This window comes from Capra hircus, chromosome 15 (genome assembly GCF_001704415.2).
Source record: "Capra hircus breed San Clemente chromosome 15, ASM170441v1, whole genome shotgun sequence".
Lineage (NCBI taxonomy): Eukaryota > Metazoa > Chordata > Mammalia > Artiodactyla > Bovidae > Capra > Capra hircus.
In genome coordinates this window covers 9,493,481-9,506,041 of record NC_030822.1, presented here as the reverse complement: position 1 = coordinate 9,506,041, position 12,561 = coordinate 9,493,481, and the positions used below count along the sequence as shown (strand labels likewise).

At 37.9% G+C, this 12,561-nt stretch overlaps 1 protein-coding gene across 2 annotated transcripts in view; it reads left to right on the top strand.

The window, feature by feature from the left end:
- TTC17 (tetratricopeptide repeat domain 17) overlaps window positions 1–12,561 on the top strand; it is a 125,614-nt gene that overhangs the window by 25,166 nt on the left and 87,887 nt on the right. For both annotated transcript variants that reach the window (XM_018059224.1, XM_013969875.2), the window contains exons 3-10: window positions 1,037–1,206; window positions 1,855–1,966; window positions 2,202–2,333; window positions 7,746–7,855; window positions 8,439–8,583; window positions 9,021–9,160; window positions 10,581–10,741; window positions 12,295–12,407. In XM_018059224.1, coding sequence (XP_017914713.1) covers window positions 1,037–1,206; window positions 1,855–1,966; window positions 2,202–2,333; window positions 7,746–7,855; window positions 8,439–8,583; window positions 9,021–9,160; window positions 10,581–10,741; window positions 12,295–12,407 — 1,083 coding nt within the window. The remainder of the gene's footprint in view (window positions 1–1,036; window positions 1,207–1,854; window positions 1,967–2,201; window positions 2,334–7,745; window positions 7,856–8,438; window positions 8,584–9,020; window positions 9,161–10,580; window positions 10,742–12,294; window positions 12,408–12,561) is intronic.

Genomic DNA, 12,561 nt, shown 5'->3' with positions numbered 1-12,561 from the left:
AGTCTTTTAAATATAGTATTTTATATTCTCTTAAACCATCATTCAGGTGTGAGGACAAAGCAGTCTCCTGACATACACAGTTTACTAACCACAGACCTTCACTATACTGACCAATGTAGGTAAATCTCAAAAGCGTTAAGTTTAAATAAAGGAAGTTGTAGAATATACAGTATGATACTATTTATATAAAATTTTAAAACTTGCAAAGCAGTGCTATATGTTGATTTTAGAGATATATATATATAGTAATATTTAAGAGAATAAGGGCAATATAGTAATATTTTATAAAAATATACATGAAAATGATACATAAAACATTCAGGATAGTGGTAACTTTTGATGGCTTGCTTATGTATTTATAATATTTATTTTTTTCTCTTGGTCATGCCATGCGGCTCGTAGGATCTTAGTTCTCCAACCAGAGACTGAACTTGGGCTCTTGACAGTGAGAGTGCCAAGTCCTAACCACGGGATTCCCAGGGTAGGGGTAACTTTTGAAAGGGAGAGAGGGGTTTCAAAGACAGGTAAGAGGGGCTTCAACTATTTTTTTTTCTTTTAGAAAAATCTAGAGTATGGCAAAATGTTAAGATTGGTAGTGGAAATATAGCTGTTATATAATTCCTCTATTCATTTGGAAAAAAAATATGAGTAGCAGAAGTTTCTCTCAAACCTAGTGACTCCAGCTAGTACTATCAACACGCTGGTTGTCTTGAAGGACTGAAATATGACATGTTTGGACAATTCATGGTAGTTTTAATTGCTGAGCATCCTGTGCCCAGGAAGTTGTTAAATATAGCTTTATAGATAGTCAGAGATCATTTCATAAGGCACTTATGTGCCGGTATTACACATGTCATGTTCTGTTACTTTCTGTATATGGACACTTGTTTTGAGAAGCTCATTCATGTCAACTAAGGTAACCAAGAGCATATTTAGCATTCTCTGACTTGGTTAACACATTAAATTTTTTCTGTTACATGATATGTAGGTTGTAATATTAGAAAAATCCAGCAAGTTCTTATTTTCTTCTCAACAGAAGCAATTAGTTGCTCAAAAAATTCACATAGAAGAGAATGAGGACAGAGATACAGGACTGGAACAGAGGCATAATAAAGAGGATCCAGACTGCATCAAAGCCAAGGTGCCCTTAGGGGACCTAGATCTATATGATGGCACGTACATAACTTTGGAGAGCAAAGATATCAGGTAAAAAAAAATTCTCTTTCCAAAAATAAAAGTACTTCTTCCTGAACAGACATTTCTGAATTTGGAATTATTTCTCTAATTAGAAAAAGCTTCAATAACTGATGACTATTGAAATTTGAAAGTTCAAAATATATACTATGTATAGAATACTTACAAATCAATTAAAAATATTTATCATCACAGTAGAAAATTGAACAGTTTATAGTAAAAAGTACAAACGGCCCATAAAGACGTGGAAAAAAATATTTCTCGGTAATGATCAAATAAGTGCATGCTAAAACATATTTTTCATCAAATTGGAAAAAATATTTAAAAATCATAACTGGTAAAATATGGGAAAACTGTATACAAAAGTGTAAATTAGTTTAAACATTTCTAGAAAGAGTTTAGCAGTGTCTTATTAGCTGAAAAGTCTACAGTCTTAACAGTCTGTGACTTACCTATTATTTCCTCTTTAACTCTTGATTTATCTCCTTTAAGTTGAAATCTCAAACTAATTTCTTCCATTAGCAACTATATGAAAAAGGTATGCATGTCGACTAATACTGATTTTAAAGTGAGATGCTTTGAGAATATGATTTAATTAGGGGAAAATTTGGCATTTCTTCACTTTTCATTCATTCATTACTCCTTGCCTCTTGATTGTAGCCCTGAAGATTATATAGACACAGAATCTCCTGTCCCTCCAGACCCTGAGCAACCTGATTGTACTAGAATTTTAGAACTTCCATATAGTATACATGCTTTTCAGCACTTGCGAGTAAGTAGAGAAATTTGGGGGGCCTCATCTTCACTTTGTTCTTTAATCTCTGGCTTAGTCATGCTCGCTCTTTTCTTTCTTTTCTCCTTCCAAACAGCTTTTGGTTTTAACAGACATCTCCTACTCTTAAAATTCCTCCAGAATAAACACTCTTAAGATACCGAATTGTAATCTTTTATGTCTTATAATCTCCTTTTTCTTTCCTCTTTTTTCAATCTTTTCTTCTTCTCTTCAGGGTGTACAAGAGAGAGTTAATCTTTCTGCACCGCTACTGCCTAAAGAAGATCCAATCTTCACGTATCTATCTAAACGATTAGGAAGGAGCATAGATGACATAGGTCATCTCATTCATGAAGGCCTGCAGAAGGTAAGTCGTCCGGGACTGAAGAGCCCAGAGGCCGTGAACAGGAGGTAGTTTTCTCTCAGAAAATGTCTCCCCAGCTTGTTGTTGTCTAGAGAGTGATTTTAAATCCTGATCACAGCAGTATAAACTGTGTAGTTCAAAGTTAGACAGAAGCGTTGACAATCCAGTCCCCTTTACCAGGGCGAGATGCTACAAAGTTTTATTTGGACTAATTCTTGAAAAAAACAAAGTATAAACTAATATAAGCAACAGGGTTTATAGGCTAGGTTATATATTTTGAGTGTGAAGGAAAATTTAACATTAGCATCTTTGATACATAACTACACATAGTAAATACATGGATTATCACTGTTCTCTGAACAGGAAAAAAAATCACCACGAACAATAAAATCTTCATGTAATTTTCTTTTAAAGAAACATCTACTTAAAAAAAATGGAATGCAGAATTATGTAACAGGATCCCAGAATTTAAATGTATCATTGAGGATAGCATGTGGGAATTTAGAAATAGTTTTTGCTCTTCTCTGTGCCTAAGGAGATTCATAAAATGCAGGCTAGTTTCTATGGAGTGGTATTAAGTAAAATGTGTAGTTGTAATATTTATATACAGTTTACTCAAATATATATATATTTTTATACTGTTACCCAAATAAATGTTTATTCAAATACTTTATATAAGATTAATTTTGTAGCTAAGTTACCTTCTTCATCTTGTTTTTCTGAAGGTAATATAAAATACCGCATCCCCAGAATTGATGAATAATAAGGGAAAACTGGCCTAGGATTTAAAATATCCTTCAGAGAATTGTTAGTTGAAAGTAGATCATAGTGGTAAGTGCTCTATAAAAAATTAAAATAGAGGGTTTATTGGGTGGCTACTTTAGATTAATCAGGCGGGGTTATCCTCTCTGGAAAGTTGAAATTTAAGCTGATACTTGAATGACAAGAAGAAACAAAAAGTCAGAGATGAAGGAAGAGCATTCTAGGCTGAGGCCACAGCCCCGAAGCCTTGATGAGCTTAGGAGTAGATGAGTCAGCTCAGGCCGCCATCACAGAATGCCGCAGACTGGGCGGCTTCCGCAACCGAGCGCTCGCAGTCCTGGAGGCTGGAAAGCCCAGGGTCGTGTTGCTGGCTGATTCAGTCCCTGGTGAGGACGCTTCCTGGCTTGTAGGTGGCCGCTTTCTGGCTGTGGCGTCAGGTGGCTTCTCTGTGTGAATTTTGGGGAGGAGTGGGTGCAAGGGGGAGAGAGAGAAAAAAATCTTGCTCTTAGAAGGGCACTGGCCCTATTGGATTTTAAACCTTTGTCACTTCTTCAGAAGCCTTATCTTCAATATAGCCACACTAGGGGTTAGAGCACCTATATATGAATGCTGAGAGAGAGACACATTCAGTCTATAACACGTGTTATATAATTAAATTCAGGTCAGTATGGCTGGGGCCTGGTGAGCGAAGGGGAGGGTGATAGGGAATGAAGCCAGAGAAGGTGACCAGGGCCAGGTTATCTCGAGCTCTGAGAGCCAAGGTTAGGACTTTGAATTTTATTCCAGGTGTGCTGAGAAGCTGAAGCAGAGAAGGGACATAATTTAATTAGTGTTTTTTAAAAGTACACTCAAACTTGTATGGAGAAATGACTCAAGGAGGCCAAAACTGGAAATAGACCGGTTAGAGGGGTAGTGCAGTAATTCAAGAGGAAGGTGAAGATGGTTTGGACCAGAATGGTTAGTAGTGGAAATGAAAGGACTTAAACTATTTCAGAAGATGTTTAGAAGCTGCTTAATCAGATGTGGAGAATGAGAGAAAAAGAAATCAAGGATAATTGCTTAATTTTTGAAGTGAGCAACCTGAAGGAGGAGCTGGTTTGGTGTGGAAGAAGATTAAGATAGAGTTCTGTATGGGTCAGGTTAAACTGAAATACTTTTATGAGTCTAGAACTCCAGTAGAGGTCAGAGCTGGGTTTAGAGAGAGAGAATAATTGTTAAACAGGGAGACTTTGTAACCCTGGGATTGGATAAGGTCATCTGGAGAAGAGGTCCTGGGTCCTCCTATGTCATCTGTCAAGCAGAGAGGGAGGAGGGGCCAGCAGAAGCTGCCCAAAAGGATGTTCAGAAGAATGTGGTATCTAAGTGCCAGGCAGAAAAAAAGTGTTCAGTAGAGAAAGAATAATAAGTAGTGACATTCCAGCATTTATAGCTTTGGCAGGAGATTTAATAGGAAATCTTACTGAAAGATTTTTCTTTAAAGATTTATTTTTCTCTTCCAATATGATGTGTAGAGTACTCTGTTTATAATGTTTTTAATAGTTCATGTTGAATTTTTAATTTATTGTTTTGTCCCAATTCACAATGTAAGTTTTAAAAACAGATTAAAAACCATTTGTTGATTTAAAAAGAAACTTTCTCAAAAGGCTACTAAAAGACAGACTGACGCCTAAGTCATAAATCAGTTGTGAAAGAATATAGCATCTGCTCTTTCTAGAACCTACCAGTTCAGTTCAGTTCAGTTGCTCAGTCATGTCCGACTGTTTACGACCCCATGGACTGTAGCACGCCAGGCCTCCCTGTCCATCACCAGCTCCTGGAGTTTACCCAAATTCATGTCCATTGAGTCGGTGATGCCATCCAACCGTCTTATCCTCTGTCATCCTCTTCTCGTGCCTTCAGTCTTCCCCAGCATCAGGGTATTTTCAAATGAGTCAGCTCTTCACATCAGGTGGCCAAAGTATTGGAGTTTCAGCTTCAGCATCAGTCCTTCCAATGAATATTTAGAACTGATTTCCTTTAGGATGGACTGGTTGGATCTCCTTGCCAGTCCAAGGGACTCTCAAGAGTCTTCTCCAACACCACAGTTCAAAAGCATCGATTCTTCGGCGCTCAGCCTTCACCTTTCAGGATGACTTGGGTAAGAGGGGAGGAAGCAGTCCTGGGTGGCCCCAAAAGGCAAAACTGGGACCAGCCAAGTATGGACCTCAGTTCATGACAACAGGAGAATTTCTTCTAACAGAGCAAGCTGTCTTGGAATGGATTAGAGACGGCACCGAGCATGCTAAGGACAGTGAGGCCGCAGAAGGCCAGCAGGAGCAGAGTTTGGGATTATAAGACCCAGGTTCACGTCCTAATGTTGCCCTTTCTGGGCTCTGGGATCTCGGGAGCCTCAGTTTCCTCACCTGCAAAATGGGAGGAGTACTAATGGAACAAGGGTTCCATTAAATGAATTCAGGCCTTAGTACAACCTTTGATATTTCGTGTATTTGCTTGTTTATTGTCCACGGGGCTTCCCTGATGGCGCAGCAGTAAAGAATCTGCCTGCAATGCAGGAAATGCAAGAGACGTGAGTTCAAACTCTGGGTTGGGAAGATCTCCTAGAGGAGGAAATGGCAACCCACTGCAGTATTCTTGACTGAAAAATCCCGGAGACGGAGGAGCCTGGTGGGCCTACAGTCCAAAGGGTCACAAAAAGTTGAATGCAACTGAGCTAGCATTCCTTAGCCAACTATACTTAGTGCTGAAATCTTTCATTGCATTACTCAAAAATCATAATTTTTCCTTGAAGATAGAGTACTTAATGGATGATTAAAGCAGAATTATACTGGTTTTAATCTTAAAAATAGCTCTTAAAAAGAAAATAACTGATCCTTTTTAAAAAACAGACTACATGAAAATCTATAAAAGAGAAAGTAAAACTTGTCATTTAAAGTCAGAGATAATTACTGTTTTATAATATTTTGGAGGGTTTTTTTTTTTAGTTTAACATTTTTATAGTTACACCTCTTTTGTCTTACGGTTGATGGTTGTGCTAAGTCTGTTTCTGCGCGTGAGCTTCGTCTCTTTGTGGTGGGCAGGGCTGCGCTCTAGCTGCAGTGTGCAGGCTTCTCATTGTGGTGGCTTCTCTTATTGCAGAGCATGGCCTCTGGGACATGCAGGCTCAGTAGTTGTGGCTCACTGGCTTAGTTGCCCCGCATGTGCAATCTTCCTGGACCAGGGAGTGAACCCACATCCCCTGCATTGGCAGGTGGAGTCTTATCCACTAGACCACGAGGGAAGTTCTTTAGTTAAAAATTGTTCTCAAGGATAAATTTTTAATCATGAAATTTGGGGGTAAAAGAGTAATCACATTTTTTAAGGTTTTATACATACAGGTTGTTAAGTTGTTTTGCGCCTCCCCCCCCCACCACGCCCCCCGCCAAGAAATGCTCTACTAACCTACAGTTAATATCGGCAATTAATATACACTGTAGCCTGTAGTGAATACTGGCATTCTGTTTAATCTTTGCCAATTTTTAAAAGAAAAACTTGCATCTTTTAGATTATTTTTTGTAGTTAAGTTTTGTATTTTTTTTCACCTGCTAAGTAGCCATTGTTTCATATTTTTGAATTGTCCATGTTTTTGGCCCGTATTCTCTTGGTTTTTTGTCTCTCTGTTTAGATTTTTTTTTTTTTAATTTTACTTTACAATACTGTATTGGTTTTGCCATACATTGACATGAATCCACCACGGGTGTACATGAGTTCCCAATCCTGAACCCCCCTTCCACCTCCCTCCCCATATCATCTCTCTGGGTCATCCCAGTGTACCAGCCCCAAGCGTCCTGTATCCTGTATCGATCTATCTGTTTATCAAAGATATTAAATGTTGGCTATCATTTGTTTTGTCTGTTTTATCTTAAATTTTATGACTTTTTTCATTCTGAATTTGAGATTTCTTACTTGGGTTTAAACTTACATTGAGTTTTTGACACAGTTCAGTTTAGTGTTTTGACCTCTCTGTGGTTGCAATCAGTGTATGTTCAGGATGAAAAATCGAAGCCACGAAAGGAGAAAACCTGTCTGCTATCTGAACTTCTGTTTAACTTGACTAAATAATATACTTATTAATATAGAGTAGACATTTTTAGCAATGTGAAGATCTGAATGAGTTTCTGATCACACTGAGAAAATGACAACTAAAAATACATCTTTCACAAAAGCATTGTATTTGCTTACATACATACCTTCATTCAGATGTTTAAATAGGAAACTTTACAGTATGTTGATTTCAGGAATTTCATGTTAGAACAACTAGCATTTCTAAGTAAGCTAGATTCTAACTTCTGAAGTCCTGAAATAGGGCCCACGTTGTGGCCGCTTGGTGAGATTGTCGGCTTTATTTCCCTCTTGGAATGATAGCCTAGGGTTGGACAGTCTGTCTGTTTAGACCACACCTTAGTGTACTTGTTCAGCTACTAATCAAAAACCTCTTTTGATACAGATAGTTTATTTGTACTTTGCCCTCTGCTCTGTCACTACTGTGTAAGTCTTGATCTTTACCAATTTCAGACGGCCTAGAGTGGTGACGGTACTTACTCATTTTGAACATTCTGAGTTGAAGAAATTATCTTGGGTTATGTTTGGTTGTCATTTTACGTATTTGATTTCTAGAACTCTTCCTCGTGGGTACTATATAACATGGCTTCATTTTACTGGAGAATAAAGAATGAGCCATATCAAGTAGTGGAGTGTGCCATGCGAGCTCTTCACTTCTCATCCAGGTAGGATTCCTGCCCTTCTGGACCTGTTGATTTTCCACACAACTCAGGACTGTTAAATATATATATATGTATATAAACAAAGAGAAGCGTTGTATGTACTTACTTTCTCCTCAGTCCCTGTTCCAAGAAATTAGTCCAGTCGAAAATGGTAGATGTCAAAGAGTTCAAAACGATAATGGCATAACACGCTTCTGATTTCTGTTAAGGAAAAAATATGCGATATAGATGCCCTCTGACTTACTTGGAACTTGGAAGTTAGGACCTAGGCTGGAGAAATTATCGAAAGTTAAATTTTTCTCAAAGCAAACGTCAGCCGTAAATACATTTTAAAATCATAAAATGTCTGCCAGCCTTGACTTTTGTGGCAAAATTTGTAGCCATCAGATTGAGTAAGCACCATCAATGATGTAAAATGAAACATTAGGATTTTCTCAAATATTTTCCCCATCTGTAAGCAAACTCAAAATTGCTTTCCAAAGCTCAATAGCTTTGAATGTAATTTGCACCTGTCAGGTAGTTACGGATAATTGTGGAGCACAAGCTTCTTTCCTGACATCTAATTACATCTCTCCCTCTCTTGTAGGCACAATAAAGACATTGCCCTGGTCAACCTGGCAAACGTTCTGCACAGGGCACACTTCTCCGCTGATGCTGCTGTTGTGGTCCATGCAGCTCTGGACGACAGTGACTTCTTCACTAGCTATTACACTTTAGGAAACATATACGCAGTAAATACAGCTTTTTTTACATGAACCAATCCAGTTGCTCTTTCCTTTTTTTTTTTTTTTTTGAATAAAAAAAATACCCTTTTCCTTTCTAGACAAGGAAAAGGGGATAGAAATGAAGAAACCTAAAAAAAAAAAAAAAACTCAAACAATAATGAATCATAAGTGTCCTAGCCTCTTGACAAAAAAGAATAATAAATTGATAGGAATATTAAACTTCTTTAGTGTAGTCCTCTTAAGATAGCAGTTATTTGAACTGAGCCATCCTATACAGCATCATGTCATGTTATGGAGGTTTGGCCACTGATTGAAATAATATTCACTGTATGAAATTTGGTGTGATCTCATGAATCATAAGGACATTTGAACAGACACAACCAGGCTAACATTTTTCCCTCCTGTGTTTGTGTATGTGTGTGTGTTTGTTTTTGTCTCTTTAGATGCTTGGGGAGTATAACCACTCAGTGCTCTGTTACGACCATGCTTTACAGGCCAAACCTGGGTTTGAGCAAGCTATAAAGAGGAAGCATGCCGTCCTGTGTCAGCAAAAACTCGAGCAGAAATTGGAAGCTCAACATAGGTAACTCAGAGGAAAAAATTTTACTAAAGCACTATTTTACTGAAGCACAGTAGGATCATAGGTTAGACCTGTATAGGGTGAAATCAGTGTTAATTTGTTCATTAGAATTAAGAAAAACACCTTTTCACTTCTACTAGTCCTGTCCTTTTTCTCCAAATCCAGGAGGCTTAGCACAAGTCAGTGGTTGTGTAAATGATTCTAGGTACCAGAGAATGTTTACAGTACATGCCATCATTTAAATCTTTACAATCTTGATCATCAGTTACTTGTATGAAGTCTGATGAAGGAGGGGGATACTGCCAGATGCTTAGTAACTCTATTGATTACATTTTTATTTCCATGAATTAGACTGTCAGTAAACTCACTGGCACATGCTATGTTCGATCTTTCTCCCCTTCGACTCCTAGGATTGGGCTATTATTTTGGTTAAGTGATGTTGAGAGAGATGATTTGGCCCATGTTTTACAGATTTGTATAAGTTGCACAGTAATAGAATTCTGTTGTACTTGGTCCTCATACTTAATTTTAAAATGTACTGTATTTAATTCAATAAATAATAAGACCAGTGAAGGAACTTCATATAATTCAGAAGTGAATTGTTTATCATGTATAAAATTTTGAGTCTGATTATTATAGAATTCAGTGGAGATTAGGATTTCATTGAATTTTCCATTTAATGAATAAATTTTCCATTTTCCAATCTGTTTAAAAGCCTGACGTCAAAAAGGAAAGAATGATAGCTTGTTTATGCCTGGCTTCTGTTATACCTGCTCAGAACTTGCCCTTGCTGAGCTTCTTCCAATATTATGCTCTTCTTACACAATCTGTTCAGCTCTTAAGTCTCCATATGTTAAGTGTAATAAGTAATCAGATGTTTGTGACTAAATATAATGAAGCTACTGATTTATTGACATCAGCTGGTAGAGAATATTCCTTTCCAAGCAGTTTCTGTGGTTTTCCCCCAAATCTGTAAACCAAGGAGCTCCAATGCAAGAGCCTTTTTTGTTAACCTTTGTTCAGGTAGAATCAAAAGAAAAGAAAAGGAAGATTCTAGAAAGGCTTTGAATGTCCGTGGAACTAATCTTTGTGGAGAAAAACAGAGTTGTTAAATCTGTAGAGCTTTGTAGTATATCGCTCTGTGTCTTTTTTGGCCCCTGCAAAGTCCACCACACCATTTAATGTCATTAATTGTTGTATTTATGAGAAGAATTTCACATGTCTTTTTACCACCCAAATATTAATAAAGCAGTAGCATTTATTTAGCCCCATGGTTTTTGAGATGGTGGTACAGTGGTTGTTTGCTAAAAGTAAAAATCTTGCAATTTTTGCTGAGAACCAGAAAATCTGTGTATTTAAGTGGGCTTAAACATTTACAGTTTTGAAGCTCTGTAACTTTTTCCTGGCATTAAAAAATGTTAAGATCCCTCCAGCGAACACTGAATGAGTTGAAGGAGTATCAAAAGCAACATGACCACTACCTGAGACAGCAGGAAATCCTAGAAAAACATAAGCTGATTCAGGAAGAGCAGATCCTAAGAAATATCATCCATGAGACACAGATGGCAAAAGAGGCACAATTAGGTAAGTCCTGATTCCAAGTAATTTTTAAAGGCCGATTAGGAAGTTCACGTCTAGTGTGCTTCACTTTCAGAACTCTCACGTAGCCACGAAGCAGTGTAAAGTTGTGCTTATGATTTCCTTCAATCTTAAAATGAAATTATCACTGCAAGTGGACTGGCAGGCCTAGGAGCCAGTTTGATCCTCCTAGCTTTTTTATCATTCACATTTTAAAGTAAAAGCCAACTTTTGTATCCTGAGTCCAACAGTTTTTTGCCCTCTGTGGCCAACACTAATGCTTCTCTAACTGTTATATGCATGCCAGTCTCTTGAAAATCCTGTCAAAATGCTGATTCTGATTCAGGAGGTCTGAGGTGGGGCCTAAGATTCTTGTTTTTGTAACAAACTGCTAATTGCTGCTGGTGGTCAGAAAGCTCACCCAGAGCAACATAGCCCTACAGCAAGCTAATGCAAGCCAGACACACCCTGGGAACAAAAAATCCGCACTTTTCAGCTAACACTGGCAGAAAGACTACATGTTCTTTTTTTCTTCCATTAAAAACAAATGTTTTATTTTAGAAGAGTTTAGACTTTGTCTTAAGCAAAGAAAGTCATCAATGGATTACTTTCAGGAGATTCTGAAATCCTCCCCCAGATTACACACAGTACGGTGTATATGCGCAACTTATTTTCTGGGAAAATGATATATAGCTCTTTGAGGGGGATTGTGGGGGAGGCACGCCGTGTAGACATGCAGACTCTTAGTTTCCTGACCAGTGGTTGAACATGTGCCCTTGCAGATGAAGCATGGAGTCTTAACCACTAGACCACTAGGGAAGTCCCATTATGAACATCTCTTGCAGTCTGTGACCCCAAAACAGAACCACTGGTCTAAAGGAACTGGCATTGATGGCATATCAGTGATTTGGTTGTACCCAGAATGTTTCATTTATGATCAAACCCTGTGGGAGCAGGTACGACAGCTTGACACCAAAGAATAAATGAGTAGAATCCCTTATGTTATATCCTTCTCCCTTGATAAGCAGAGTCTGTTACAGCCTCTTGGGGTTGCAAAGAATTGGACGTGACTGAGTGACTGAACAACCACATGACCATTTATAGTCCCATTTTACAATTCACCTGACAAGTTTTCTTTGCTATTTTGAGTGTAGAGAGTGTGTTTGGTCCTTGGGATTACTTACTGCTCAGTCTGTACTAAAATGCAACCAGAGCTCTTATATATATATTTGAAAAAGTTATGAAGTATATAAAACAAATTGTCTCCAGAGAGGTGGGCAAAGTCTTAACAACAATTTACTCAGTAGATTTTACAGTCATAGAATTGCCAGAAGACACTTCAGTGATTATTTAGTGGCACCTTCCTTTATAGATGGAGAAATTAAGGCTTTAGAATGATTTAATGAACCATTAAGGCGTTTTCCCCTGGATAAGTACCCCTTCATGAGTACTCGCCAGGCTCTGAAGAGTGCAGGGCTAATACTACATGACTTAGACTAAGAAAATTGTGTTGGCATTGTTGGTCTTTTCATCAGTTTTAATTTCCTTTTGTATCCCAGGAAATCATCAGATATGCCGTCTGGTCAACCAGCAGCATAGTTTACATTGCCAGTGGGACCAACCTGTGCGCTACCATCGTGGTGATATCTTTGAAAATGTGGACTATGTCCAGGTCTTTTTCTTGGTCTCTTCTCGTTCTTATAAACTTTTGCATATCAAGAGTAATATTGCTCTCCCACCCCCAATTCCTTGTATATTTGATCTCTGAAATGTGTGATTGTCATTTAAGATTTTGAGTATCTGTTATGTTTATAAAGTCAGATTTA